General features: G+C 42.4%; 3 protein-coding genes across 11 annotated transcripts in view; 1 reads left to right on the top strand and 2 right to left on the bottom strand.

Annotated features, from left to right (window-relative positions):
* The window catches only part of Pio (zona pellucida domain-containing protein piopio), a 54,445-nt gene extending 47,915 nt beyond the window's left edge, over window positions 1–6,530 (bottom strand). Inside the window, exons 1-2 of the mRNA XM_070668364.1 lie at window positions 5,580–6,530; window positions 2,737–2,774 (exon numbers count right to left, since the gene is read on the bottom strand). Coding sequence (XP_070524465.1) covers window positions 2,737–2,772 — 36 coding nt within the window. The 5' untranslated portion in view covers window positions 2,773–2,774; window positions 5,580–6,530. The remainder of the gene's footprint in view (window positions 1–2,736; window positions 2,775–5,579) is intronic.
* Window positions 6,531–6,768: 238 nt separating this feature from the next.
* Window positions 6,769–10,260, top strand: LOC139109271 (gamma-glutamyl hydrolase-like). 2 transcript variants are annotated; one of them, XM_070668198.1, is made up of 9 exons: window positions 6,769–8,147; window positions 8,458–8,581; window positions 8,658–8,708; window positions 8,800–8,874; window positions 8,956–9,110; window positions 9,275–9,381; window positions 9,453–9,681; window positions 9,753–9,943; window positions 10,051–10,260. In XM_070668198.1, exons 1-8 carry the CDS (start codon window positions 7,943–7,945, stop codon window positions 9,914–9,916), a joined length of 1,110 nt encoding a protein of 369 aa, XP_070524299.1. In that variant the 5' UTR covers window positions 6,769–7,942; the 3' UTR covers window positions 9,917–9,943; window positions 10,051–10,260. The 2 variants fall into 2 exon arrangements, with proteins under 2 accessions (XP_070524299.1, XP_070524298.1); XM_070668197.1 differs by having other exon boundaries at window positions 6,770–8,147; window positions 9,753–10,260.
* Window positions 10,261–10,996: 736 nt separating this feature from the next.
* LOC139109257 (zinc finger protein 271) lies at window positions 10,997–26,560 on the bottom strand. Of its 8 annotated transcripts, none has more exons than XM_070668168.1 (11): window positions 26,027–26,560; window positions 24,636–24,741; window positions 23,299–23,718; window positions 22,152–22,663; window positions 21,942–22,083; window positions 21,532–21,864; window positions 21,208–21,452; window positions 20,777–21,042; window positions 16,691–16,828; window positions 14,359–14,744; window positions 10,997–14,163 (listed from the first exon to the last, which is right to left on the bottom strand). In XM_070668168.1, exons 2-11 carry the CDS (start codon window positions 24,684–24,686, stop codon window positions 13,687–13,689), a joined length of 2,970 nt encoding a protein of 989 aa, XP_070524269.1. In that variant the 5' UTR covers window positions 24,687–24,741; window positions 26,027–26,560; the 3' UTR covers window positions 10,997–13,686. The 8 variants fall into 8 exon arrangements, with proteins under 8 accessions (XP_070524269.1, XP_070524266.1, XP_070524271.1 ...); XM_070668165.1 differs by having other exon boundaries at window positions 16,607–16,828; window positions 26,027–26,559; XM_070668170.1 differs by having other exon boundaries at window positions 16,607–16,828; window positions 23,299–23,398; window positions 26,027–26,559.
* Between the last annotated feature and the right edge of the window lie 801 nt (window positions 26,561–27,361).

The raw sequence follows: 27,361 nt of genomic DNA, 5'->3' as shown, positions 1-27,361 counted from the left end.
TCCGCGACTCTCGCTAGTTAGTCACTTTCGTCCGCAATCGCGGCGCGTGCTCTTGTGACGCCGCGATTTAACGCCGCGAGCAAAGCCGCCGATTATGTCACGCTCGGAGATTTAAGTATTTAACAGAGGCACGGAGCTGTACAAGGATCTCCAAGGAGGATTGTCGCGCATACGTGGGCGGAGGAGATTGCGCTTAATCGCAATGACTTCCGAACTTTAAGCGCGCGCCCACACGATTTCTCTAATCCGGACAACCGCGTCGACGAATCCTAATTTGGGCGACGGGCCCTCGCCCCTCTTAGCTAAACGCGCCAAATTTTCAGGTGTGATATTTTTCGCAAAGAGAAATTCGACAAACGAAAGCCTTTGCCTTTCTCCTATCGCCGCTAGCATATATGGATATCCATCGGTCTTCCCGGCCGACTCCTCGTCGCATCGAATGTTTGCGCCATTCGTGTTTGCGTTTCTGGTATTCTCAAGCGCGAGTTCAGCCCACGTATTGTTTGAAGAATCCTTTCGACGGCGAGCTGTCACCGGTAAGAATAGTCACCGATTCCGTTCTCCCTCTTGGAGAGAAAATATTTAGAGATACTCGTAACCTTCCGCCGACGAGGAACCTGTTCCCTTCGAAAATGACGCAATATTTGTCCAAGTCGCCGCGCTGTTTGCGGAATTGATGACCGGCGGATTCCCTCGTTCGGTCGCGATGCAGAAACGAGCGAGCGCGTAACGTTGCGAGAGGCGCACAATCGACGTCGCGTTTCCGGTTTATCGGCTGTCTCCCATCGGCCGCGGAGTGAAACGTTTATGGAAACGCGCCAGCGAGCGCCGGGCTCGCCGAGATCTCGCGTCGATATTTAAAAGAACACGAAGTAAAAGTGGGCGTGCCGGCGTCCCGAACGGATTGTCTTTACTTCTTACGTGCAACGGGCCGTTTACCGATACAACTTAACGCGCGTCCTGCACAAGCTAGCCGATAGAAAAAGAATATAAATTTTAATTTATATGCAGCTTAAAGAAATGCTTTCTTAAGCTTTCTGCTTAATTAATTGTCACGGTTGAACTTTGAGATATTTTATTTTGTGCAAAGTAATACGCGCCAATGAGAAGTTTCGTGATAATAAACACGAAATTTGCGACTTTCCGCGACACGTTGTCAGGCCCGCGTGTAGAGATTGAAGCCACACGTTAACGTCAAGTTTAGCGTAATTGTCAATTATTATGTTGCGCAACGTCGGAATTGCCGCCTCTTGAATGGGTTAACGACAATAAATCCGTCGGTCTCTCTGAATCCATAAAGTAATCCCACGACTATTGTCAGGGCGGTGACATAACGCTCTCCGAAACCGCCGTGGAAACAAAAAAGAAAAAAAAAAACAACCCGCTGTCGTACCTAAATACCCTGCATTATCGCGCTTTTTGTTTATTTCCAGTCTTTCAATGCCACCGTAAAGTATATCGCCACTTTATAAATGTAGAGCCTATTGCGCTATAAATTTTCAACGCTACAACTTTCGACTCTCGTCGCGAGCAATGAATTCCTCCCTAACACTTCTCTCAGTTCACGCCTGTAAAACGAAACCGTTCGCTCGTTAGCGTTGATATTCATTACCCAGAAAACATAAGCAATTGATTTTTCTTTTCTATTCCAGTCGTTTTCTACACTTTCAAACTTCACGCCGCGTTCTGGAGTAATTAACAAACTTTCGAGAGCGACATATCGATTACCCCGATACGCGGAGGAGATACTCGAATGTCAGTCGGACTGGCTTAGCGTTGACAATTTGAAAAACTAAGCGCGATTAGAGAGAAAATCGCGCGTGCATATTCAACCGGCGTTACGGTTGAAAATCGCTCTCGAAAGCCGTCCAGCTGCTTTCTCGAGAGCGGCTCGTTTGTCAAATTTCCACTGTCGGACGCGTTCGATTGAGGGGATTACGAATTAATCTACTTCAGCGATTCGTGCGACGATTCGTGCCGATGCGGTTCAACAGTCGGCCCAGTCCCCCCGGACACCTTTCTCGGATGTGTCGTGCGCCAACAAAGGGTTACGCAACGCATTGCATATCTTAGTAAACCACACGACGCGGCACGCACGGGAGAAAGTGCCGTGTATACATATCACCGACACCATTAATCCGCGCCTATCCTTCCGAAATGACGTCGAAAGTACACTCACGACTGTACATTATCCTCGCCCTTCGACCTCAGGAAAGATGCCGAGTCAAGCGCAAGGATAATCCATCAATCGGTTCCTCAAAGATAAAACTATTACTAACGGTGAAATCGCGGGATAAACGTTATACTGTTTTCAGCCGACCCTTTTTTTTGCACGGCGCTATTATGTCAGCAGCACCTCGCGCGAATTGCATAACGCAAAAAGTTTACAATTGCGTTTAAATTTGACTTAAGCGATTGCACATTTAAAATGAATAATATCGTAAATTTCTTATATAAATATATTCGCGAAAAAAAAAGGAGATAGAAATTCGATAACGATACTGATTAAATATTAAAGTAATTTAGCAATTTCTTGGTGCAATATTTTCTTTTGTAACAAATTATATATGTATATTTTTTTTTTCTTTAATGTCGATGGTTTAATTTATGTCTCGCAGAAAAGTAATGTAAGGAAAAACAAAGAAAATGACTCGAGTAATTAAGATATCCCATTCGTTCAAGGTGAGCTTCCTTTATATATGCGGTAAAAGAAATAATTTTTTTTTGTTTACTTACCACCAGAAATGCCAGCGCGAACCCCCTCCAGTCCATGGCTAAAATAAAAGAGAAAGTCTTATTAATAACTGGGTCGAACTCGCACAAAGTACGATCGATCGCGCAAACATCGTCTCCGTCGCGTGCGAGAGGCGGCAGATTCGAAGATCTGCCGCTTATCACGTTTGCACCCTCATTTAAGAAATATTCCTTATAAATATTATCCAAGGCGATCAACATTAATAATTAATAAATTTGTTAAGATAATTTCTTCCTTCCCAAAGAAAAAAAATTTTTTTAATTGCGATCAATTAGAAAGAACATTTTAAAATATCAAAAACCAGCAAATGTCTATCTAAGAATACAATTCTTACAAGTATTTTATTTATTTTATAATAATTACGCAAGTATTTCAATTATTTTACAGTTGCGTTACGTCTGAAGTAAAATTTACAATTAAACGGACGCGCGGTGGATTTTATAAAGTTCCATTTTCGTATGAGGAACTTCTTTATTACGCCACGTTGTTGTATTATCAGTGGACCGGTTAGACGATCAGGGTATCTGCTTTTTTAGAACGTGCTTTGAAAAATAATGACCAACAGCAGTCACTCTGCAAACCGGATCATTCTTTCTTTATTACCTACGTCGCTCTCTCTACCGACCTTGAGCCCGTTTTCAATTATACCCCTATATGCTCTATCCCCTGTATTAGCTCTACTTAATCTATGTAAAAGGGGTCCGAGTGGTGCAGCCCGACATTCCTCCGTTCTATTCTACAATTCAGTTCAGTACATGACGATAGCCTTGCATTCCTCCCTCGCCCCATTCCACGAGTCGCGGTCCAGAGCGGTCTGCGGCCGGGCGCAAAAAAAAAAAAAGAAAAAAAAAGAAAAAAAAAAGAAAAAAAATTCGCGACGCTTCCCCGCATCGTGACGTCACCGCGAGCGAGGGTTAAGGCCAATCTCGACGTCGAGGTAGCCGATGAACGTTTTCAGGTGGGTTAGTATCTTTGGAGCACCGTTCGGGTGCAGGCGCTCGAGCAGCCCGTCGAGAAAGCGACACGCTTGTTCGCGAAGGCGGCGGCGGCGGCGGCGATGCACGATGCAACGTTCACTTTTTAGTATACCGCGATAGGCAGCGGCGACGGCGGTGTAGCACGGCCGACCTCGACCACCATCGGACCACCATGGTCGGCTATGGGCGGCCGTGCGGCCGCCATTTTCGCGCGCCAAGCCCTTTTCGATGGCTGGCGCCGGATGTGTATCGCGCCGTGATTTACGAGACCGGCGGAGATCGACATCTTGGCGAGAATGTGCCCGTGGTCCCGCAGCTTCCACCTATCTCGTGGCACAAGGGGTGGGCGAGAGAGAGAGAGAGAGAGAGAGACGTCGGTCAGATTGCCGATCGCGGCTAGGGACGTGCCCTTCACGGCACGCGATTCTTCGCGAAGAAAAAGACGTATAATTATACGATGCAAACGATGATACCGAGAATTTAGAGATAATAACAATTAAAAATTGCAGTAACCAAGGCAATTAATTATATAGGACGTTAATTTCGTGCGCCAAGCGTTAATGTCGTCTGAGACTTTAACGCCCGCACGCAAAAGCGCGCCGAGATACTAGCTGGGGACTATCCTCGGTGGTCTCCACGACGGTTTCGAGTCTTCCCTCACGCGAATTCACCTCCTATCACGCAACGAAAGTGAGCTATCCCCGATTTTTACAAACAGATATTACAAATCCCGCATATTCATTTGGAAAATAAATCGTTTGCGGTCGTTTCGTTGCGCAACGCGAGCCCACTCCGAGATCGCTTTCCATAATTCATTCACAATAATTTTATAACGCTCATCCGACGGCAGCTTCGTAGAATCTAAGCCTTGACACTTGCATATTTGGTCAAAGCTCGCCCACAACGCGACGAGCTCGACGGAGCGAGCGAAACCTTGGGCTCGTTTTCGTTGCATAATGATTCAATATATTAAAATGATCGTTAAATTAAAATTACGCATCCGGCTATTAATTATTACTCATCTGAGTGTTTTAATTAATTGTTACGCGCCTTATCTAATATTCAACGCCGAGCGCCTGCAAATGCTCTCGAGAACTAGCCAAAAGAGTTTGAAAAATATTTCACACGATAAAATTATTTATACAAAATTAATATTTTAACTTCTGGGTAATTTCAAACTTTTATATTTTTCTTTTAATTTTCTGGAATCGAATATTTGAGAGTAAACGTCCATTACAAAGGTATACCAAGCTTGGAATTGAACGAGCATTTTAATTATAGACATATAAAATTAATCGTTACTTTTTAACTTAATTTAATAGCGCATACTTCATCTTTTAATCGGTTTAATTGTCATAATCGTTGCAGGCGCCCGGCCTTGAACGTCCGCCGACATAATCGTCGCGAGATTTCTTCGTCGCGAGAATAAATACTGCGGTAATTTTTACGACTGACGTAACTTGAGATCCGATAGTCAAGCGATTTTATTAAATTCAAGTATTTAATATTTAATTTAATTTAATTTTTATTCAATTAAATAACGCTTGCTATTGATATTTATCGCGCGAGAATTTTCACGTGAATATCAATCAAACGAGAGTACAAATTATTGAACAAAGTTAAAGTAACGGTGCCGTAAAACGTTCCGAAACGACACTTTGCCTGCATTTCCTCACTACTGTTTCATTAATAAAAATTACATACAACTGCTTCCATAAATTTCAAGAAACTTAATTAGATATCTTAAAATCAAAAACGAACGAATTTCACAAAGCAGCCAATTAAATTTAATTTCGGACTTATGAAAGCAATTTGTAGCATACTTGGTTGCAATGTGCGATCCTTACCTGCTGCACCTCTTTCCGAATCCTCCGAGAGTAGTTCCGGGTTGCTTCGCGCTGCACAGACGTGACGCCGACAACGGAAGTACCTCTGCGTCGCGTCCTCGCCAACTTCGCGGGGCGGACGTGGCCAGCAAGCAGCGATCGGGTCGCCGTAGAGAAGCACCTCGCGAGAACTAGGCGCTACGGCCTCGGATAATCCGACTTCGATCTCAGCTGCGACGGGTCGTCGGCCACTCGGTCGGGTGTCGAAAACGCGTCCTCACCGGCCGCGGGCACCACCCTCCGTCCCTCGACATCCCCGGCGACTCTGCCCAACTCCTGGCTGCCGTTCGCTTTCCGCTACACTCCCGATAATTTCGCGCCCGTACGTGTCCGCCGCCGCGTGTTTATTTAGACGCCGATCTTGATCACCCTCGCCGTCGAGAACCGATCACCCTGACGAAAGCGCGATTAACTAAATCTCGATGGCAGCTGACGCCGCGCGCGCGACCTCCCAGCGCCGCCAACTTTTTTTTTTCAAGTGGCACTCTTGCGAGCGGTTCGTACCTCGTATCTAGATTCGTCTCGATCGGTGCCCCCTCGGCTGAAAGTATCGCACGAGAGAGAGAGACCGCTAGGCGACTTCTTGTTCTTTCGTATAAAACGCGGAATGATTTTATCTAATGGGTAATACGGCGGAGTTTAGCGATGCCGCCGATGTGTGATGCAGCCGAACCGATTACTGCGATCGAGCCGTTGGCGTCCGCGTCGCGTGATTTTCGTCCATCCTTCCTCTCTTCGTGCACGGCAAGTCGCTCGTTGTTTTCGCCACTCTGTCCTCTCGTTTATCACACCGCACTGCACCCGTCAGGCCCACGGTTCTCCATCGGGCCCGGTCGAAACGGACTGCGAAGGGACACGTCGCGGTAGACGAACCCGTAACGGTCGACGCGATACTCGGAACTGAGACTTCACCTCGCTGACTGAACGGCGACGAGCTCGGCCCGCACGTAGCGCCGCGGCGCGGCGCTTCGTGGTTCCTCGGACGGCTTCGCGTGCACCCGAAGCGCGCGGAGTCGAGCGGAGCGACAAGAGCGGACGACAAACCGTACCTCCGACTTTTCGTGCTGCACGAGAAAGAACGAGAGAAAAGTAAGAGGACAAAGCGAGTAAGGTTAGAAAACAAAAGGAAAGAAAGAAAGAGAGAGAGAGAGAGACATATGATTTTGCGTTTTACGAAGGAAGACAGGAAATAAAACAACTGAGACCTAGGAGGCGAAGGAACCAGAGAGTTCTGCATGAGAGCCGCTTTTCAAAGAAAAGAACCGAGAAGAAGAGAGAGAACTTTGTGTTCTACGTGGAGCACGTTTGCGAAACGGAAAGAGACAACGGGAAGAATACGGGAGCAAGATAGAACAGGTACAAGAAAGAGAGATAGGGAAGCAGCTGCATCGCGACCGGTACGGTAAACGGCCGAGATAGATGATTGTCGATAAGACAGAGATGGAGCGCGATATAAATGTTGAAAGAAACAAAGAGAGAAAGAGAGAGAGAGAGTAGGACGAGGAGGAAAAGGGAAAGGGCGCATCTTTCTGTTTCTCGTTCGATTAGCGGTCGTCACGCAGCTACGTAGTCATGCGAGGGATGCTGCAGGTTGAAGAGACGAGGGGGAGGGTGAACGAAAGAAGGAAAAAGATGAAACCCGGGCTTACGTCATCGTTCGAATTAACCGTATCGCGTCGCGCGGTGTCGAAAACGAATAAACCTTTAATTAATTTAAATATATAAGCGCGACTCGTTACCGAAATTAACATACAACTTTCGCACGGAAAAATTCGCAGGAATTATTACGTGCCGGAAAAGAAATCTATTTCCAAGGCTTGAGGTTTGGAATTATCTTGACGATAAGCTCACGGCTTTATCAATTCTGTATTAGAAATCAGCACCTATTTTATCGTTAGCTGATCGTTATCAGTCTCTTTACAGTTTACCGAATTTAGGCGATTCGACGATAATCGCGGAGCAACATTACGAACCTATTCGCGACCTCAAGATTTTCCAGTCGATGTCCGCGGCGGTACATTTTGTTCCAGAGTTAACCGCATTTCTTACGAAAAACTCACCGCAAATGCCGTGGATAATCGAGGGGTCGTCGCGTCAATTCTCCGGAATATGACACGAGTAACACAATGATCGGCGATGCGGAGTCCGCGCGGGGTAACGTCAGCCGTAGTCAAGACCGGCGCGGCCAGTTTTTCCGATTGAGATTTATCCCCCGCTGGACCCCTCGGGTGGACGCGGATTGGCGTAAGCCGGCATAGTTTGTGCCAGCTTACACAAGTTTACCCGTGTACGATAAGATGCGACACGACAATACATAGCTGATAATGATTGCAATTAATGTAGTCGACAGGAGCCTCTCGTTACTCGATAAGAAACAACGCGCACTCTCCTTCATGGCGCACCGTTGCATCGGAAAGAAATCCGCGTTCTCATCGCACACGATGAACTGCCTGTGGAGGATTCTATTTGCGGCATTTGTTTTTGCAGATACGACGATTAAAGGAGAGCCCAACGACCGGCCGATCATTGGTGAGTCTTCTCGTGAGGATTTTCGAATTCGCGTTAATCATCGCGCGTCGCGCGAAAGAATGAGGTTAGGATTTCCAGAGAGCTTCCCTGAAGAGCTTTCCACGAGCTTTTATCTGTCCGCAAAGTAACGAAGTCTGATACGGTTTATACTTCTGGAAAGAGTTACTCCGTTATTTTTTTCTTTTTTTTTTTAATATTGAAAGAATGATATATATTACGTAATTATTTTGATTCTAACTTAATGCGAAAGATCAACTTGCATTGAAATCTCGGATATTAATATTTGTATACTTTACTTTTTCTCTTCAAGGCATTCTGACTCAGGAGATAGATTATAAATTAAATGAGCAGTATCCCGACCAGTACCACAGCTACATTGCTGCGTCATATGTGAAGTTCGTAGAAGGTGCCGGCGCTCGACCTGTTCCGATTTGGTAAAAATACAATTCGATCATATTTTTATTCACTTAACTTTCAAGTTTCATTAATTAGAATTGCGTATTTTTGTAGGATTGACGGGACAGATTCGTACTACGAGACTATCCTGAGCAAAGTCAATGGGTATGCAGTATATTAAAAAAAAGAAAAAAAAAAAAATAGATTTACTGTGAAGTAAGTATGCGTAACAGTTTGCTAAATGAAATATTTTTAGAGTTCTCTGGCCGGGAGGTTCAACGTATTTCAACCAGTCGAAAGGATATGCCGATGCGGGTGCCGTGATTTACAGGTCTCTAGAATAAAACATAATACAGCACGTCGAACGCGATTCAGTTATACGAATATAATGTTTCCATCCGTTTGTTAATAGAATTGCCAAAAATATTAACGCAAGAGGCGAGTATTTTCCAATATTTACTATCTGTCTCGGCTTCGAGTTGTTGACGTACGTCGCGGCGAATTGCGTCGAACACAGAACCACATGTTCCAGTCATAATCAACCTCTTCCGCTCGAATTCACACACGGTAAATACTTTTTTTAAAGTACATTAAAAACATTCTGTCCTTTTTTTTTATTTCTCTTGGTCTATTTTCGTAAAGTCTGCGGTTTAAGATATATTTTTAATGAAAGCTGTTTAAAATTAATTTCCTTGCGCAGACCTGTTATTGAAAAAAAATGTTAATTTTAGATTTTAGAGAGAGCAATTTATTTGGAAATGCTCCTCAAGATGTTATTAAGATTTTGTCCGAAGAAAACGTCACGGCGAATTATCATCGGTATTGCGTCACGATGCAGGCAAGTGTTTCTTTTAAAAATAATTAGTTAAGAAAGTGCGAAATTTTAAAAGTACATATTTCTTGTTGCAGGATCTAAATAACGTTAATTTAACCGACGAGTTTCACGTGTTGTCGCTAAACCATGATAAAAATGATTTAGAATTTATCTCCACGATAGAGCATAAGCAGTTTCCATTCTACGGATTACAGTTTCATCCGGAAAAGAATCTCTACGAATGGGTAACTGGAAAGAATATTCCTCACGGATCGAATGCTACTATAGTGTCTCAATACTTTGCCAACTTCTTTGTCAACGAAGGTAAGTAACAAGATATTGTCGAATTTTTGTTCCGCGCCGTATAAAAGATAACATGAATTTTGTTTGCACAGCCCGAAAGAATTCACATGAGTTTAGAACGAAAGAAGAGGAGAAACAAAGTTTGATTTACAATTATCCCATTACATACACAGCATTGCAGAATTCGTCTTTCGAGCAGTGTTACATGTTTAAAAAAAACGATCGCAACGGCCTCGTTATAGAAAATGAGGTGTAAGGTTTAACGCAAGTTTTATTTCTTAAGGTAGGAAATAACACACATGTCGTACCTCTTTTTCCATGTACAAATATCCATCTTGTACAAAAAAACAATTCTGTATATGGACCCGACGAATTTTTACTCGCTGACAGATGAAGAGCACAGGATTTGTTAATCTCGGAATGCCGAACATAGTACTACGAGACAGCACTGGGGAACACACAAACAAAAAAAGATTCGTACGCGTAATTTCCACATTTAACATAACACCAGTGTATATTGTGTCACAACTGGGATACATAATATTACAATGGTGCATAATAAAATTCTATACATATTTTTGTTCTATCTAAAGTAAATAATTTTTTTTTTTTTTGAATCTTTTTTTTTCCCTCACCATGTTTCTCGCTCTGAGCCGAAGCGTCGGCTGTTACTAAGGTCCTACGTTGAGGACACGTGCTTTTACGCTGCGATTTCTAGGTGTAACATAATATCGCAAAAGATGAAGGCGAAGAACGATGCTTAGGGCATCGCTGATACACCGACATTGCGCGTACCCGCTTCGACCCAAAACGTCGAACGCTTGGATCCTGACTGCTTGCCATTAATCTTCATCTTTATCTTTAAACAAGCACGAAACTAAACCTCTTAAAAGCATGAATCAACTCTTAGTTTTTATCCTCGTAACGTATGATAGTATTATTATTAATAATCATAATAATTCATATAAACATTATTTCTATTTATTCCTTGTTACATATTCTTCTTAGCAATGTTGTCACGCGGGATGCATAGGTCAATTGCAGAGAAATTGTTATTCTTCCATCCTTTTCTTTCTCTTTACATGTGTGTTTCGTTGGAGGTATCCCTCCCGTCCGAGGGAAAAAAATGGGTCTGGTCGTTTTTCCCCCGGCGATTGCCTCACTTGTGTGTATGTTACAGAGTATATATACATAATGTATATAAGCACGAGAGCAGTATATATATTATACATATATATTTGTCCATCCCATGTTAAAGTGCATAAGTCCGCGATGACTCGCGGTGTCCTTTTTTTTCTCTCTTTGTTTATGCTTATTATGTATTACCGCCTTAACCTTTTATTTTTTTTTTTTTTTTTTTTTTCCCGAGAATATAACAAAGGTCTACGCATAATTATGGTGAATTCCGCACGGTATTTCATGTATAAGACGACCCTGCAGTACACTCAAGTTTTCACTGTTTCGTTACTTTAAATAGTACATATGATATATCTAACTGTATTTCTCAATAAGCTTATAGTATAATATATATTCATTATATATAATATATATCTAGATTTCTACCGACTTGCGAACAACTTTCGTCGCACGCGGGTCACGCGTGTCGCGCGTTAATAAATTTGTCGTCATCTTTATATAATGCCTATTTGATAGGTACTATTATAATATTATACATAATTATATATTTAACGCAAACGCGACGGCACGATGATCGACGCGTGATGAAACTTTCTTTTCGCTCTCAATATCTCATACTTCGCGTACCCGGAGTCCGATTGAAATTTCATACGGAACTCGATATAACCACGCAATCGTCCACCGCGCTGCCGCACTTATTTATCTCTCTTTATTTTTATCTTAACGGTAAATACGAAATACATGGCCTTACAGGATGATCGCTACAGTGATAGTGTTCCTTCCTTCTTGTCATAGATGGTACAAAAAAAAAAAAAAAAAAGATAATTATTAATTAAATTTAATAACGTAACTTAAAACGTAAATATCTGCTCTCGGTAACGCGTGAAACTCGACACACACATACATTAGTTTATCATTTTTTTTTTACTTTTAAGTTGCCAGATCCGGTAACAGTGGTATTCGTTTGCAATTGTTTCTGCCTTCTTAAAAAAAAAAAAAAAAAATTGGGGCTTAACCGTATTGCACTCGATTATAATGACTATAACTAAAAATCATAGCGTGAATAACATTTATGCCAAAGGAATAGAAACACAAGTTTTAGTGTATCATGTTTGTAAAGCAAAAATAGACTTAAAAAAAAAAAAAAAATTAGGATACAATCCTTTGTTTTGCAGCTTTGTCCAAATATTACATTTTTATAATATTACGATAGCAAAAATTATATACTTGCTATCTATTTAAACATCAATCATTATATATTTAGATTTAGACAATAAACATCAGTTCAGAATCATACGAGTGAATATATAATCATGTAATTTTTTTCTTCGTAAAAAATTAAATTCGAATGCAGCATTTTCTCGCGCCAAGTACACACAATTTTTTTCTGCCGATATTTTTTTTTTTACACAAAAGCACACTTGTGTAAATATAAAAATAAAATTCACAAATTCGAAATACCACTCCGGATCAAATAAATTTTCATGAAAGTAATGATACCCTCTCATACAAAAATCATAGAGAAGTTAATAATTAATTCTACACTAACAATGCACCATTAAAGACCGACAGTAATCACAGGATCAAAATCTGAGAGTTATTAAAATTTAGAAGACTAGCTTATGTTATATGTAATATAATGTTTATAATTTATTTCGATGTTTCATAGATATGCATATATAATTATAACGAAATAATGTTAAATTTTCATTTAAAATTGCATTTTTACTGTTATTCGTATTTTATTATTTATTGATAATATAATAATAACTACGAAATAAAAATGCAATTTTATAATATTACATTATTGCGTTATAAAATAAAAAATGCTTTATTTATAAAACATACATACAAATATAAATCGTAATTTAATGCTGTGAAAGCAGTCATTAATATTTATATACTCTTCAATTACGAAATTATTTTCGTAACCGATCTAAATCTGGCTGTCTTTAATAGTATTTTGTTAATGTTATTATAATTATATAACGCAATGGTCAATGACTATAATCATGGTTAAACTGCATTGCATTCGCCTTCACAGTTGCAATTGGATAATTATTTCTATCCGAATACTGGCTAAAATATATTTACAAATTACGAATCAATACATATTTTCACAGGAAAATATATTCAAAGTAATTTAAATTATTTGTAAACACATTTTGCTCGACACTGTACGTAGAAACCTTCATCGTAATGCTTTGACGAATGCATGCAACACAATCTTTCTTAAAAGTAACATATAAACATAATTCGAGACGTCATTGACATTATAATTAGTGCCTCTTTGTTAAACTTATGGAAGGTTACTAAAATATAACGAAGAAGAATTATTACATGTTCATTATATAATCGCACAATTCTGATAACTACTGTACCTCTCTTCTTGCACAAATTTGGAACGAATGCATCAACATATTCGTTACCACAATTGACTTATCAAGTACAAGCATAAACGAAGCAAAAACCAAACTTTGGATAATAATTGCGGTATCGCAAAGAACAGTCATCAACGTTCTAATGCGCATTTTATGCGCGTATCACGAGCAATTGCTCTACATCGTCCCGAACAAAGTTCACTGTGAATCTTACGAAATGAAAATGGTGTGCACAGCTGTCGCAGTATCGCGAAGTGGATGGAACAGCACGCGAGACACCGTTGATTCAAATGGCGCATGATAAATCCACTGACAATTCAGGTCCTTAAGGAAACGATGAATGGCGCACAATCTTGACACTTCCCCGACGCAACCGTATTAAGTATACACAGCATGTATTATCTTCAAATGCCTTTTATCTTTGTCTAATGTTCTCGTTTCTTCCCTTTCTTGTTTTTTTTTTTCTTTTACTTGGTCTCCTCCACTTTCTCTCTTTTTCTCTCACAATCTAGTACGATGTTAATACACCGGGCGGTGTTGGCACAACCACCGTGTGCTGGGGGACTACAGGCGGTGCCGGCGGTGCTAATGGATGTCCGACCAGGACTGCCGCTGCTGCCGGTATTGGCAGGACACCGGATTGTGGTATGGCTGACGGGGTGCTAACTTGCGTCGGCGGGCCTTCAGCCGCGTGTTTGCGCAAATGTCGCAGCATGTTGCCTTTCTCGACGAAGGTCTTACCACAATCCGGGCAACTGTGCGGCCGCTCGTCCGAATGCGAGCGCCGGTGCGAGACCAAGTGTCCTTTGCACATGAAATCTTTGGGGCACAGGTCACAGCGGAACGGCCTCTCGGCGTTGCTGCCCTTATTGTGCGAACGCATATGGAAAAGGAGATTACCCTTCAATGGAAAACTCTTGCCACATTCTGTGCACACGAATGGACGTTCACCTGTATGGCAACGCATGTGATTCACGAGATGCTCCTGTAACAAAATTAAAAAAGAAAAGTTATTACTATTGCTCGTTTATCTTTAATTAAAGAGTCAGATATTAAAAAGTCTAGTCTATTTCATTTATTTTTAGCAAATATTAGAAGAACAAAATGTCTATTTTTAAATATCTTTTTTTCTGTAACACGTACAAATGTTTCAGTTAAGAAAGGAAGGAAGTTAACGTACCTTTCTTGTGAATGGTTTGGAGCACACGTTGCAACAGTGTGAGGAATCTCCGGTATGTTGGCGGAGATGATTATTTAGATGTTCTTTCCTAGTGAACGTCCTCTGGCAAAACTCACACCTATGTGGAGATTCGCCAGTGTGGATGCGCACATGATTCGTCAAATGCTCCTTACGAGTAAATGACTTGGAGCAGAAGTGACATCGATGTGGCGATTCGCCTGTGTGTTGACGCACGTGATTGGTCAAATGTTCCTTCCGCGTGAAGGATTTGGTGCAATACTGGCACTTGTGCGGTGACTCACCCGTGTGCTGCCTGACGTGGTTCACCAGGTGATCCTTCCGCGTAAATGCTTTCGGACAGTACGAACAGCGGAAAGGCGTCTCTCCTGTACACAATTTAAAAACGAATTCGCAATCTTTGAGAAACAAGATGTATTTCTGCTGTTAGAACTCAGCGAAGTTATCCTGCACAAGGCGAGTTTTGCCCGATGTAACGCAACAGATGACGTGCAATATTGAATCAGGATAAAATCGGGGGAAAAAGTACCGTTTGAAAAGTGATCCTGCGGATCAAGTGCAACATATTAATTATATATTTAAGTTAACTCATTCTAAAATTAAATAATTTAATTGTCTATGCAGAAGGTCGAACGATTCTCAAACAATGTTTTAATAATTCACTTAAAAACAAATTCCAGACTTTAATTATCGTATTAAATTATTTCGAAGAACAGAATTCAATGCCGCGAAAAATTATTAGCTTATACTGTTTCCTGAGGGAGAAAATTCTGTTTCTAGGTACTCAATATTGCAGCAACGTTACGTTACATCGAAGGAAAGTCAGCTTGTACAGTACTACACTACAGTGTACTCTGATATAGTTTACTCTCTAATTTTGTATATCAAATACTGAAATGCTATCGCACTACCATTACTTTTAAAGCATGTAAGTTTCTATTTCACGATTATCACAAAGCAAGTACGTATCGATTCCTCTCTTTAATCTCACGTCTAAATCTAATTGACATTCTATTCGTCAGGTATGTTTCAACGTAAACGGAATTCGAGACTTGTGCCACCCACGATAATGAAGTTACAAAGCTATGAAATTATTTACAAGTCTCCAACAGGGTGAGAATGTGAAAATTGATTTTGACAATTTGGTTTGGAATGCGAAGTGAGAGCTGTAAACACTTAAAAATGAACATTGAAGTATTTGTTAATAAGAGGCGTGGCAATGAGAGCGGTGTATTAGGCAGAACTGTAAATGTCCCTGGGAGATTCGGTGATGATGAGCTTCGTTTTTTTTTTTTTTTTTTCTTGCAATAATTCGATTAAATGTGAAACACGCAATGGTGTAAAACGATAAGTGACGATGAGAGCGACTGAGTGAATGAGCAAGACTTCCCGTTTAAATGAAAATCAATTCCCATGCAATGCCCGATTCTCAACTAAATGCGCCAACGTACAGAACGTTCCACTTCTAGCGGATCAATCGTTAATGACAAAATCTTTTAAGTAGCGACGATAGTTTTGACATTGAAACAAACGTCCGGAGCCTCTGAATTGGCGAGTGAAAACGAATGCGAGCCTCGCGAACACGAGCTTTAGAATTTTGAGTAATTTCCCTTTCGTTCCATGCATCGACATTGACTCTTTTAATTTCAAATAGAGTCGGAGCCGCGATTCTAAATTGCGCGTTTCCGCTTGAAAGACGCGTGACAATCGCGCTCGGATATACATTCTCGCCAAGGTAAAAATCAATTTCAACAGCCGCCGTTGTCAAAGATCGCGCCGGTAAAGCCGTGAAATCCGGTAGAAGTAAAATAGCCTGTGTGTAAAGCCAGATGTGTGAAACCGGAAGCGTGTGGAGAGATGCGTGTCTCGACTTCGCGTTCGATCGAACCACCTAAATGCGCTGCCTGATGTTATACGAGGTGTGACTACCCTCATAATCCCTTCCCCCTACAATATCGATCTCTTAGCCTCTAGAGAAAAAAAAAATTAAAAAAAAAAAATAAAAAAATAAAAAAAAGGGGAAAAAAAAGAAAATTAATAATAATAATAAGAGAATAAAATAAAATCTAAATTTTCTTCTCTCTCTCTCTCTTTCTCTCTCTCTTTCTCTCTCTCAATGCATATATATAAAAACAAGGTATCACGAAAACACAACTACTTTTAATAGAAATACTCTTAACAACGATTATATCGGTTGCCCGTGAAGTGAACATCTGCCAACCGCTCTCACCTGTGTGTTGGCGGATGTGGTTAACAAGGTGTTCCTTTCTGGTGAACGATTTGGAGCAGAAGCCGCATCGGTGTGGAGACTCACCCGTGTGCTGGCGTACGTGGTTCAGGAGATGTTCCTTTCGCGTGAACGTCTTCGAGCAGAAGTCACAGCGGTGCGGCGTCTCGCCCGTATGCCACATTATGTGGTTCGTGAAGTGCTCCTTCCTCGTAAACGACTTACCTGCATACGGCAGCGTTAAACAGAAAGAAAAAGCACCGATAACAGGCGCGTTTCATTAGATTGCCAGGGTCAGACGCGGAGGGAAAATATATAATGTTTACGCGACAGACAATTTGTACAAATCGCGCGATTTGGGACGATTCCAAGACGCGGGGGCCACGCAATTAATTCCCCATTACGGATAATTAATCGCGCGCGGACTCGCCACCGATCGTTACGGGCGACTTTCGCTAAATCGCGTATCCTTGGAAAGGCGCAGGAAGCACTACCTAGAATTGCAAATAAATTGCGAGAAAGCGCGAGGATGTGCGAAAGAAAATGACCCGAGATCGCATCTCGAGTGATACTCTAAGTATAAGCTGCTCGAGGCTGTCCAGGAGTTTTCCAGCGAGAAGTACAACGCGAATGAATGGTTTAATTAAACAAGCAACGAAGATGAAATATGTATATTCTTCAATAAAAATTTAGTTAAAGTTCTCACGCAGAGAGGATGATTTTACCCAAGTATTAAAAAATTCAGCTGATTCGAAAATAATTGGATCGTTAAAATAATTACGCAGGACACTCAAGCTGATTGCCGGGAACGTAAAATTTTTCTCGCGGCGTTTTATCATTATATTTAAGCGTTCTGCCGTAATTATTTTAATAGCACAATAAAACTATTCCCCGATCTACGCCCTTCGCTGGAAAATGCTCCGAAATTTGCACAAAACCCGAAAGGGTTTCACGTGCGGAGAACGATTCTGACGAAGCGTTTTAAAATTTCCCTGATAATAGATCCGAAAGTAATCGCGCGGAACACTCAAACCGATTGCCGAGGCGTTAAATCTTTTCGCATTATTACAATCACTTCGATGGAGCAACTAAAAATATTTCCGGACCCGTTGATACTTTTACATTTTACCGCACGTGACTTTCCTCGTTTTGAAAAACGGACGTCGGACCGTGGTCAACGTGCGCTTGTACGTATACACATGACACGTGACATGTATAGATCGGCGCGCATGCTTACGACTCCGTCAAACGAAAATACAAAATTTCCAACTTCTCACACTTTGAGAAAATTTTGTTTTAGCTTTCGCAACGCAGCAAGGCGGATAATCGCCAGGACGAGTGCGATGAACGCGAAGCGCAATTAATCAATCTGCCGCGTCAACCCGCGATCGACGAGCCGGGTGCATCTTGGACTTTGTATTTTACAACCGAGTACCCGGTTCACCACGACACTCGCGAAAGAGAAGGAGATCGACGGACTCCGTCGCGCGGCGTCAGCAATTTTTTTTTTTTTTTTTTTTTTTTTTAGTGACACAAGGATTGGGCGATGCAACACTTCGCGGACGGTCTACCGCGGTTCGGACAAAGGTGACGCGATCGAGTTCTCCAACGCCGCACGAAAAGCCAAAGGGTACCAAGCGTGTCACCGTTAGAAAAGCCGTTGCGCGACACATCGCTGGCGGAATTAATTTCGACGCGCTCGCCGATAAAACTGGCACACGCTAAATACGATCCGTATCGCATTATCGGGGAAAGCGGCCCCGGGAGGTCGGCACGCGAGCGAGTTGAACGAAAGAACGGGGCGAGGGCAGGAAAAAGACCTTCGTACGAACCGCTTAAATTTACGAAATAGCAAGTCATGCCATCACAGTTCACGGCCAGACGTTCGGGTGAGAAATAAAAGGCCCCTTGCAAGAGAAGCCGGCCGGCGGGTTAGAGCTTCGCGCGATTCCGGAGGACTGAGAAAGGAAGAAAGGGGTTCCCCCCCTCCTCCTCTTCAATCGGGGCGGCTGGCCGGGGGCGAGGACGGGGGGACAGGGGGCAAGCGCACCGACGCGACTCTAAGGTTCAGAGGGGCGCCTCCCCGTGCCGACCCGCGCCACCGCGAAGGAATGCGCACGACCCGCGCTCCGCGGGAGCCGACCGACCGAACGGAGTGCAAAAGGGGCCAGGGGCAGGCGCAAGGGGGCGGGCGGCTTACTCGCGATGCGCGATCAATTCTCGCGAATTTTATTTCACCACCGCGGCAGCGGCTGCGGCTGAACACGCGCACACGCACACACGTGTACGTGCATCCCGCATACACGTATGCAGCCGCGACACAGCGCGTTCAACGTAACTCCTGGCCCGCGTCCGCGCCGCATCCGCTCTCGCGTTACCAAGCTCGCGCTCGACTTGAGAGAGCGAGATGGAAAGAGCGGGACTCACACTTGTCAAATCTCATCGATCGCACGCGTCTACGCCGACGCCGGTCCGCGGCAGCGCGTCGATTTCTCTTTTTTTTTTTTTTTTTTTTCTCCCCCCAAGTCGGGGAAATCGTTTGCAGGCGCGAAGGGATGTGATAAGCTTCAAAGATGCACAAAACTCCTTGGTCTTTGCTCGAGACAATTAGATCTCTGTGGGACGAATTACGAAATTCTTTGTAAAACCGGCACTTTCGTAAAAAATTTGAATGTGTTAAATGTGGAAACTGATATAGAAATTTTATACACATTTAATTGTCACGTTATGAGATATGCTTGCAGTAGGATGAATTTATTAATTTATTTATAAAATAAAATAGTAATTTTATTCTAAATTAAATATCGATATTAATGAGCGATGTAGCAATTTCAGAATTAATACCTTTTTGTCCCTGAGCCAATTAATTAACCTCGGAGATATGTGCATCTATTTAACGTATCACCGGTATCGCATCAATTTTTAATATTGATAGATCAGGGTTCAAGCGTCGTCAATTCTGGATTTGCAAAAATATATATATATATACACATACATATACATAAAACAAATCTCAGCCGAAGCTTACAATGCGTTCTCTGAAAAAATGCACACACTGTATCAGTTTTTTCAACGCAAACATAAATTAAAAAGCATATTTTTAATATTAAAATCATGTCAAGTATCGAATCTATGATTTAAAAAATTTGGAAAATTTTAGTTAATTAAATTGATTTAAATTTTTTCCAATTGTTAAATCCTAGAACTCCATGTTTTCTAAAATAAAGTTAGATACATTAGAATTCAATTCAGCAAGTTATGCAAGAATATAATTTAATTACAATTTTAAGTACGAGTACTTTAACTTTGCAAATATTGTTAAATATTTAATAAAAAGAACAAGTGTTTTAAAAGCTCTATATTAAATTGAAAAATAGGATTTGATTAATTTTGATGATAGATTTCTAGGGTTAAATCAGTCTTAAATTGAAAGTTTCTAATTAGCAGGTTTAAATAATTTTTCAGTAATTAAAATTTTTCTGAATTTATGTCATTAGTAATTAAAAATAGATTAATAAAATAAAAAATATTTTGTCGGATATTATATTATTAAATATCATACTTACCTTATTAATGCTTCAATTTTATTAAATCCATATCGATCATATTTTAGTTAATTCGTTTTCCGTAATAAAGCTTTTGGTGATAGCGTTCTATTAAAAGTCATTATGGTAACACGCCTTTTATATCACGAAATTATTTAGTCCTTTATATTCTAAATCTCTAATTTTATATTGCAACGTGTTACTTTCATGGAATTAAATTTAAAATATTATTTAAATAGATAAAAGTAAAAACTACAAGAGCACAAATACATGTTGCAGTAATATATTCAAACTTCATCAAAATGTTATTTTTAACATCGGTGATAATATAATGAATATATTACTGTACATATTGCGTTTTCTGGCTCTGGAATTTGTTACGATAGTCAGATAATTTGTATTTGCTAATATTTCCTAAAATACTAGTCAATTATTTAAAAGTTATAGAAAATATTAATTTTACGGGAAAAACGGCGATCGCGTTAGTTAAAAAAGTTTCTGGAATCGTCCCATGATTAAATATCGTAATTTCATTACTCGTATTAGCAGTGTAAATCTTTTTTCGCACAAATTAATTTCCAAACTTTCGATCATGAGCAGAAAAATGTAAAAAGCAAGAACTACTTACCGCATATTTCACAACGAAACGGTGTATCATTAGTATGCGAGCGCATATGGTTGGCCAGATGCTCTTTGCGCGTATACTTCTTGCCGCAAGCTTGACAGTGATGAGGGGTTTCTCCTGTATGCCACATAACATGGTTCATAAAGTGTTCTTTGCGAGTAAAGCTCTTCTTGCAAATATCACATCGATGTGGAGTCTCACCAGTGTGTTTACGAACATGATTTACCATATGTTCTTTTCGGGTAAAGGTCTTTGAACAATATTGGCATCTAAAAAAATTATGTCAGAATGTTATTATTTTCAAATTACGAATTTCGATAACACAATTAATAATTTCATCATTAAAGAGTCATTATCGTATACTGTATTTATTCATTAGTCTCAATTATTGTACTCGATACTTAAATAAATTATACAAAAAAACAAGGACCTACCTATACGGCGTCTCGCCAGTATGACATCTCGTATGGTTATCCAAATGCTCCTTACGTGCAAAACTCTTTCCGCAGACCGTGCAATTATACGGTTTGTCGGTGGCGTGTCTTTTCATATGACGTTCCAGCGAAGGTGCATTTGCAAAGACGTGAAAGCAAACGGTGCAGGTGAACATAGATCCACCTAGATGACATTTGCCGTGACGCGTTAGATCGTTTGCATTCGAGAACGCTTTGCCGCATACCTGAAATCGTTATGTATTCAATACCGATCTGTATTTCGAATGAATCACGGCACGCATAAAAGATTTGCTGCTCGTATACCTGACATGTAAATGGCTTTCTCTCGGTATGATATCTGCGATGTACAATGAGCTGATAACGAAACTGAAAGATCTTTCCGCATATCTCACAAGCGTGGCTGCCAACCGACACGGGCGATGCGCTCGGACCAGGTGTTGCTTCACCGTCGCTCGACTTTATATCAAATTTGTTCAATTGAACCTGCTGCACTATTGGTGTGCCGTTCTGTATCGTGGTAACTGTCTGTGTAGGCACAGTACTGCCCACTAAAGTCGTTCCAGCTGCAATTTCACTCTGCAGCTTTCCAAAGACCTCATGATACGCCAAGAGTTGATTAATGTCTTCAACATTAACCTATCGAGTAAAAGATAACAAATATAATTTTTATATTCTCGTATAACTGTTACGATGGTTTCCACAATTTTACGTACCTTGTACATATTTTGTACCATTTCAACGCCAAGAGTCTTGGCTAAATCCTGTTCATTTCCTGCGCTAATTTTGACAACCGATCCATCTGCTGTCCTCACGTCCATCATGTGTCCTCCTGGTTTCAAGTCAGGGACTTGAAATCTAAAAGAAAAATATGTTGTTGTATTAATTTAGCAATGACAATTAAAAATTAATGTTTTTATACATACTGGGTCATATTCAGTTGCCGCAATTCCTTCTCCTTCTCAGGTTTCTCGGAATTATTCTGGTTTCCTCCTTCGGCGTTGGAGTTACCGCTGATATTGACCCCGATCTGCTGTTGCTGCTGCTGCTGTTGCTGCTGCTGCTGCTGTTGCATCAAGCTTTGTTGAAGATCTTGGGGTGGTTGTAATTGCAGATCACATTGAACTTGACAGTGAACCTGATTGTCGCTGCAACGTTCGGTGGTGCAACTACCGCCCTCATCCTTGACTTTGTTGTCATCTCGCTGCGCGTTCTGATTATGCGCTGTCGGTCCATTATTCTGCGCGTTTTGATGATTTGGCATTTGATGATGAGACTGCTGTTGTTGCTGTTGCGGCGGTTGCTGTTGCTGCTGATGCAGCTGCTGCTGTGCTTGCGCCTGCATTTGTTGTTGCATTTGTGCATGTGCAGCCAGATGACTAACACTCGCTGGGATATGTGCGCCGTCTAAATTGAGGCCGGGAAGAGATACAGGAATCTGTTAAACATAAAAAATGCGTATGTAATATCACAAAATATTTAAAAATATATAATTATGACATTTATGATATGATATACGTTGCTTGTGCGATTAGAAATCAAAAGTTTTAAGTAAGCAGCTCACACAAAATTATTTATTTAAATTTTGTAATACATTAAAACATGTAAGCTTTTATTTTAACACTTTGTCCCAAATAATAAGTCTAATCTGCACACGCATAACGTACTATGTGTAACAAGTAAAATCGGAACTCATATTTAATAAACAGTTTTTGCATGAAAAGCAAATTGATGAACATTGACAAACTGTACAAAAGTGGAACATACATCATATATTACAAAATAAAAATTTTTTTACACGATTACAAAAGAGATGGAAATTTGAGTGAGATACAAATGTCAAAATTCGAATGTTATAGTTGCCTATAGTTGTGCACCTACGTGTGCGTCGCCACACGCATCCCATTAAAAAAAAAAGAAGAAAAAAAAAACAAAAAAAAAGAAAACGTGGCGCGTGTTACCGCAACTCCTGCAAAAGCATAAATCTACCTACTCCAAATTGGAGTAATTTGTAAGCCGCATTCAGTCATTGTTGTCGTTACACAAAACACGTGCCGCTACACATAAACAAACCTGTGGATTCGACTGCAGAGAACTGTGGTGGCTGCTGCTGCTGCTAACTGAAGGCTGATGATGATGATGCGCGGCTGTTGACTGTTGCTGATGATGCGAGCTGGAAGTCAACGCCATTTCCTGGTTCAGTGAAGAGGCTGGCTCTTTGGAGGATGATGCCTCCCCACCGCCACCACTCCTATGCGAGGAGTTGTGGTGGGAATGGTGGTAGACTTGTGGTAGCGGTCCGGGAGGAAACAGATTGGTGAGGACCCAATACTTAGCTACCGAGGAGGCTACCGAGGAGGCTAACGCTACGGCAGTACCTACACGCAGGTCCGCGGATGAATGGGGAGTACTCCCTACATTGCCAAGACTCGCGGTCGCAGTAGCCAAACCACCTGGGTATGAAGGACGACCACTTTGACCCGCGTTTACATCCTACCGATATACATTCAGACATTTGTACAACATTGATAGGGCATGCAGCGGCATGCACCAGGCTGAAATCCAATCGACAAATGCGCCACTTTTGATACGTGTCTCTCTCTCTCTTTCTTTCGCTCCCTCTCTTTCTCTCTCTCTCTTCCTCTCTTTCTCACTCTCACTCTCTCTCTTTAGCACGATACGAAGGATTTCCACGGAGATATTCATTATCGAAGAGATCAGTCTACCAGAGACAATACTATATTTCTGTGTTATATACAGAATGTAAACCTTGAGGAAAACGTTCTATATCCACACCTGTGTCAGACTGTACGAAGCGATTATAAAGGGACACTCGGTTTCTTATTTTTCTTTTTTTCAAACTTACATGCAATCTGTTAGAACTCGATAGTTAAGATGTTACATACAAAGAGAAAATGGGAGAAGCCAAGTCTTGAAGTTACAGAGAATAAAGAAGAATATAGAAGAAAGCGTAAGCCATCTTACATATAGATATATGTAACGCTACAAGCATTTCTAATCTAAAAACTATAAAATTGTAGCAGTTTGACTTGTGTAACTGCACAAAAGTGAAAATATGTACTCTAAAGGCACTTATGGTGGGCAAAAATAATTGTGAGTAATTAACGTAAAACGTTGCGTTGCATTGAAACAATTGCTATACGTCGCATGAGCTTTACAAAAGTTCTATCAAAGTGTTACATATAAAATTAGAAATCTAATCACTCGGCATGGAACACAATTCGTTACAGCAGACTGAAAGTGAAACAATCCGTAAAATTAACAAAGCTCCATTATACAAATGTCTCAATATATTTAACGTTGGCATAGTGCAATCTGTGTGTAACCGTCATTTGCGCATTTGTAGTTTGGTGTATTAGCCTGTGTTTTGCGACTGGAAGGTACCTCACCTCTTGTTGTGCCTGCGTAGTCGCTGGCAATGCATGCTGCTCACTATTCATCTTCGCTCACTGAAGAATATTAATTAAACGTGTCTGACATACTTCATTTTTCATCCTGCAAAATGCATTATGTAAGGTTAATCTCAGTTAATCAGCTTATGCATTTGAAAGAGTAACTAATGCTAACAACAATGGGCCAACAAGGGGTACAGGTGCGCTTCGCAGCAGCGGGACCTCGAGAATTAAAAGAGAACCAATCGGCGGGTCAGGGTGGACTCGACACGCCACAGGCTTTAATTGGCGTGCGAATGCGGCGTGCGCGCTAATTAAATAGTATAATGCGCAACGGCTGGCGGGTTGTAACGACTTTTTCGCGCGCGCTATCGATTCGCAATGATATTAAAATGCGCACCATATTGCTCGGTGTCGAGAGCAAAACGCCTCCGAGGTCCTCTCCCGCGATCGGCGGATCAATCCGGCAGCGAGAGTCTGGTAGAGCGCGATCCCCGTTTATTCTTTGTCAGGAAGTTCCACGCCGCCGCGGTCACCGGATGCGCGGCGGCGATGACGGCGTCTGGCCGCTGCGTATGTTACCGTCCGTTTAACCTCGAAAAATAAGCCGCGCCACGAAGGCGACGTGTGGTCGCTGCCGAACCCGAGTAAACATTCGCGCCAAACGTACGAGCGAGTAAGCGAGTGCCGCGGAAGCGGGAAGGCGCCATTCGCGCCAACACCGACGATGACGAGCAAGAAGATACGTCGCGCCGCGATACGCGATGACGATTTTAACCTCGCAGCGCTCTTCTCCCGTGTCGCGGAGGAGCGGGAGCGGGTGAGTCATCCTTTGGCGCGCGCCATGCCGCGTCGCGCTGTGTCGACAAAAAAGACCTGACGGGCGGTTCACGAACCTTTATCCCTTTTCCGCTCCCGCGTTTTCCCCGCGGGGTAGAATGAAATTGTACGCGGAATCGCCACGGGCGCGGGTGCGAGGGAGCGCCGCTGGGACATGGAAGGCGACGGGTTCGCGGAAGGACGGAATAATGGGATCGAGGACGGGTCGCGTATAATGGCGCGGCCACCGAAACGGCCGCGCGACAGCGAGGCGAGCGACCGCGACACCCGGGGAGCCGAGCCGACGACCGTTTCCCAACGTCGTCGACCGGATCGCACGGCCATCCGCTCGCTCGCTCGCTCGCTCTCGCGCCATTTCTCGGCGCCTTCGTCGTCGCGGAAAGCAACGGGGACAAGGGGCCAACAAGATGGACGGTGTCTACGCGGACTCGGGGCGAGGGGGCGATATGGACGCGCGGCGCGGCGCGGCGGGCGCGCCGCGGCGCAACGCGCCACGGCCCGTCCACCCGGGTGCCGTTCTAATATACGCGGGGCAAGTTATAACTCACGTGGTGCGCGGTGCCGTCGGCGGTTCTCGCATCTCGTACTCCGGTCGGCTCCGGGGCCGCCTCCTCCTCGCCTCCTCTGGCCACAAACACACACAAACGAGAGAGCGCGCGCGCACTTACAGGGGGAGAGACGCGCGCCCGTCCCGAATCGCGGGGAGCGCGCGGGGCACGGTGGAGGCTTGCGCGGGGAACGGGTAGGGCAGGCCAGGGGACGTGCGGGGTCTGGAGGAGGGAGAGGGGCGAGGACGGTAGTCCTCTATGGGTGCTTCACGCTCGTCGCGCCGCGCCACGCCGCTCTGCGCTCCTACGGTCGCCTCTCCCGACGTCTCACCGCCCCAATGGCACCCACAAACAAATCTTCGATAATGGCCACGCGCCCTCGTCCACCGTCACCTGGACAGCCGCGACGGGCAGCTCGGCGTAGCCGGCACGCGGGAAGGCCGGTTTCGGTCACGACGGATCCCAAGTCCTGCGAGATTTTCACGGGAACGTTGCCGGCGCGGGGCTTACGTGCTCGCGGTTAACAGAAAATACGACGACTGTCATGGCGGCCCCTCGCCCACCCCGCAGGAACGTATGTCGCGCGGGGGGGTATCGCTGAGTGGACGTTCTCTGGCCGGCTCTTGCCCGGCGGGGGGCATACCGATGTCGAAAAAGAAATTCGTAGGCCTGTTTCGTGGGGAAATGGTAACGGTCAGCTTGCTTTCTTTCGAGCAAATGTGCTCGCTAGCCTTTACGTCCCACCGTCGCTGCGTGCGCAGCCACCGTCACGCGCGCTGCATTCTCACTTCCGGTAGCAGTAAAAAAACCGCGTAATTATGAAAGCTCATAGAGCCTCATCATTCACTTATTATCAACTTATTCCCAATTACGTTTTCATATTAAGGTCTTTTTTTTTGTTCTTTCAATGCCACAGCTATAAAAATATATCACGAAAATGTTAATAGAATAAAAATACCAAGAGAAACAAATTAGAGAAATAAAAATAATGGTATGTTAATATTTAAGTATTAAATACATTAAAAAAAAATTTTTTAACTATTGATTGTCACAGTTCAAGATATTGAATTTTCATAATTCAAGTTCTCGTAAAAATTCTAAAAGTTCTTAAACGATCCAAACAATAAAAAAAAATTATTTTTTAGTTTAACGATGCGACCTCTAATTCGATTATATTCCTTTGATACTTTAAAGTTCAATGTTTCATGATAACTATCTAAGTATTAATAATTACAAACGGTAAAATAACTAATAATTTTATCGATTGACGATAATCATTAATTATAATAACATTCCTACAAATTATAAATGCAAGTCTTATTTTTCAGAAAGTAA

This window comes from Cardiocondyla obscurior, linkage group LG17, assembly GCF_019399895.1.
Source record: "Cardiocondyla obscurior isolate alpha-2009 linkage group LG17, Cobs3.1, whole genome shotgun sequence".
Taxonomy (NCBI): Eukaryota; Metazoa; Arthropoda; class Insecta; order Hymenoptera; family Formicidae; genus Cardiocondyla; species Cardiocondyla obscurior.
The sequence above is the reverse complement of the archived record's forward strand: the minus strand, read 5'-3'. Positions and strand labels throughout refer to the sequence as shown.

Coding starts and splice junctions, on each gene's coding strand:
- LOC139109271 (XM_070668198.1), top strand. CDS start 7,943: ATGATTGCAATTAATGTAGTCGACAGGAGCCTCTCGTTACTCGATAAG. Junction 8,148..8,457: donor CAACGACCGGCCGATCATTG/GTGAGTCTTCTC, acceptor TTTCTCTTCAAG/GCATTCTGACTCAGGAGATA. Junction 9,682..9,752: donor CAACTTCTTTGTCAACGAAG/GTAAGTAACAAG, acceptor TTGTTTGCACAG/CCCGAAAGAATTCACATGAG.
- LOC139109257 (XM_070668165.1), bottom strand. CDS start 24,686: ATGAATAGTGAGCAGCATGCATTGCCAGCGACTACGCAGGCACAACAA. Junction 16,829..20,776: donor GTTTCGTTGTGAAATATGCG/GTAAGTAGTTCT, acceptor TGCCGTATGCAG/GTAAGTCGTTTACGAGGAAG. Junction 14,745..16,606: donor CCACATCCGCCAACACACAG/GTGAGAGCGGTT, acceptor AATTGTGTACAG/GAGAGACGCCTTTCCGCTGT.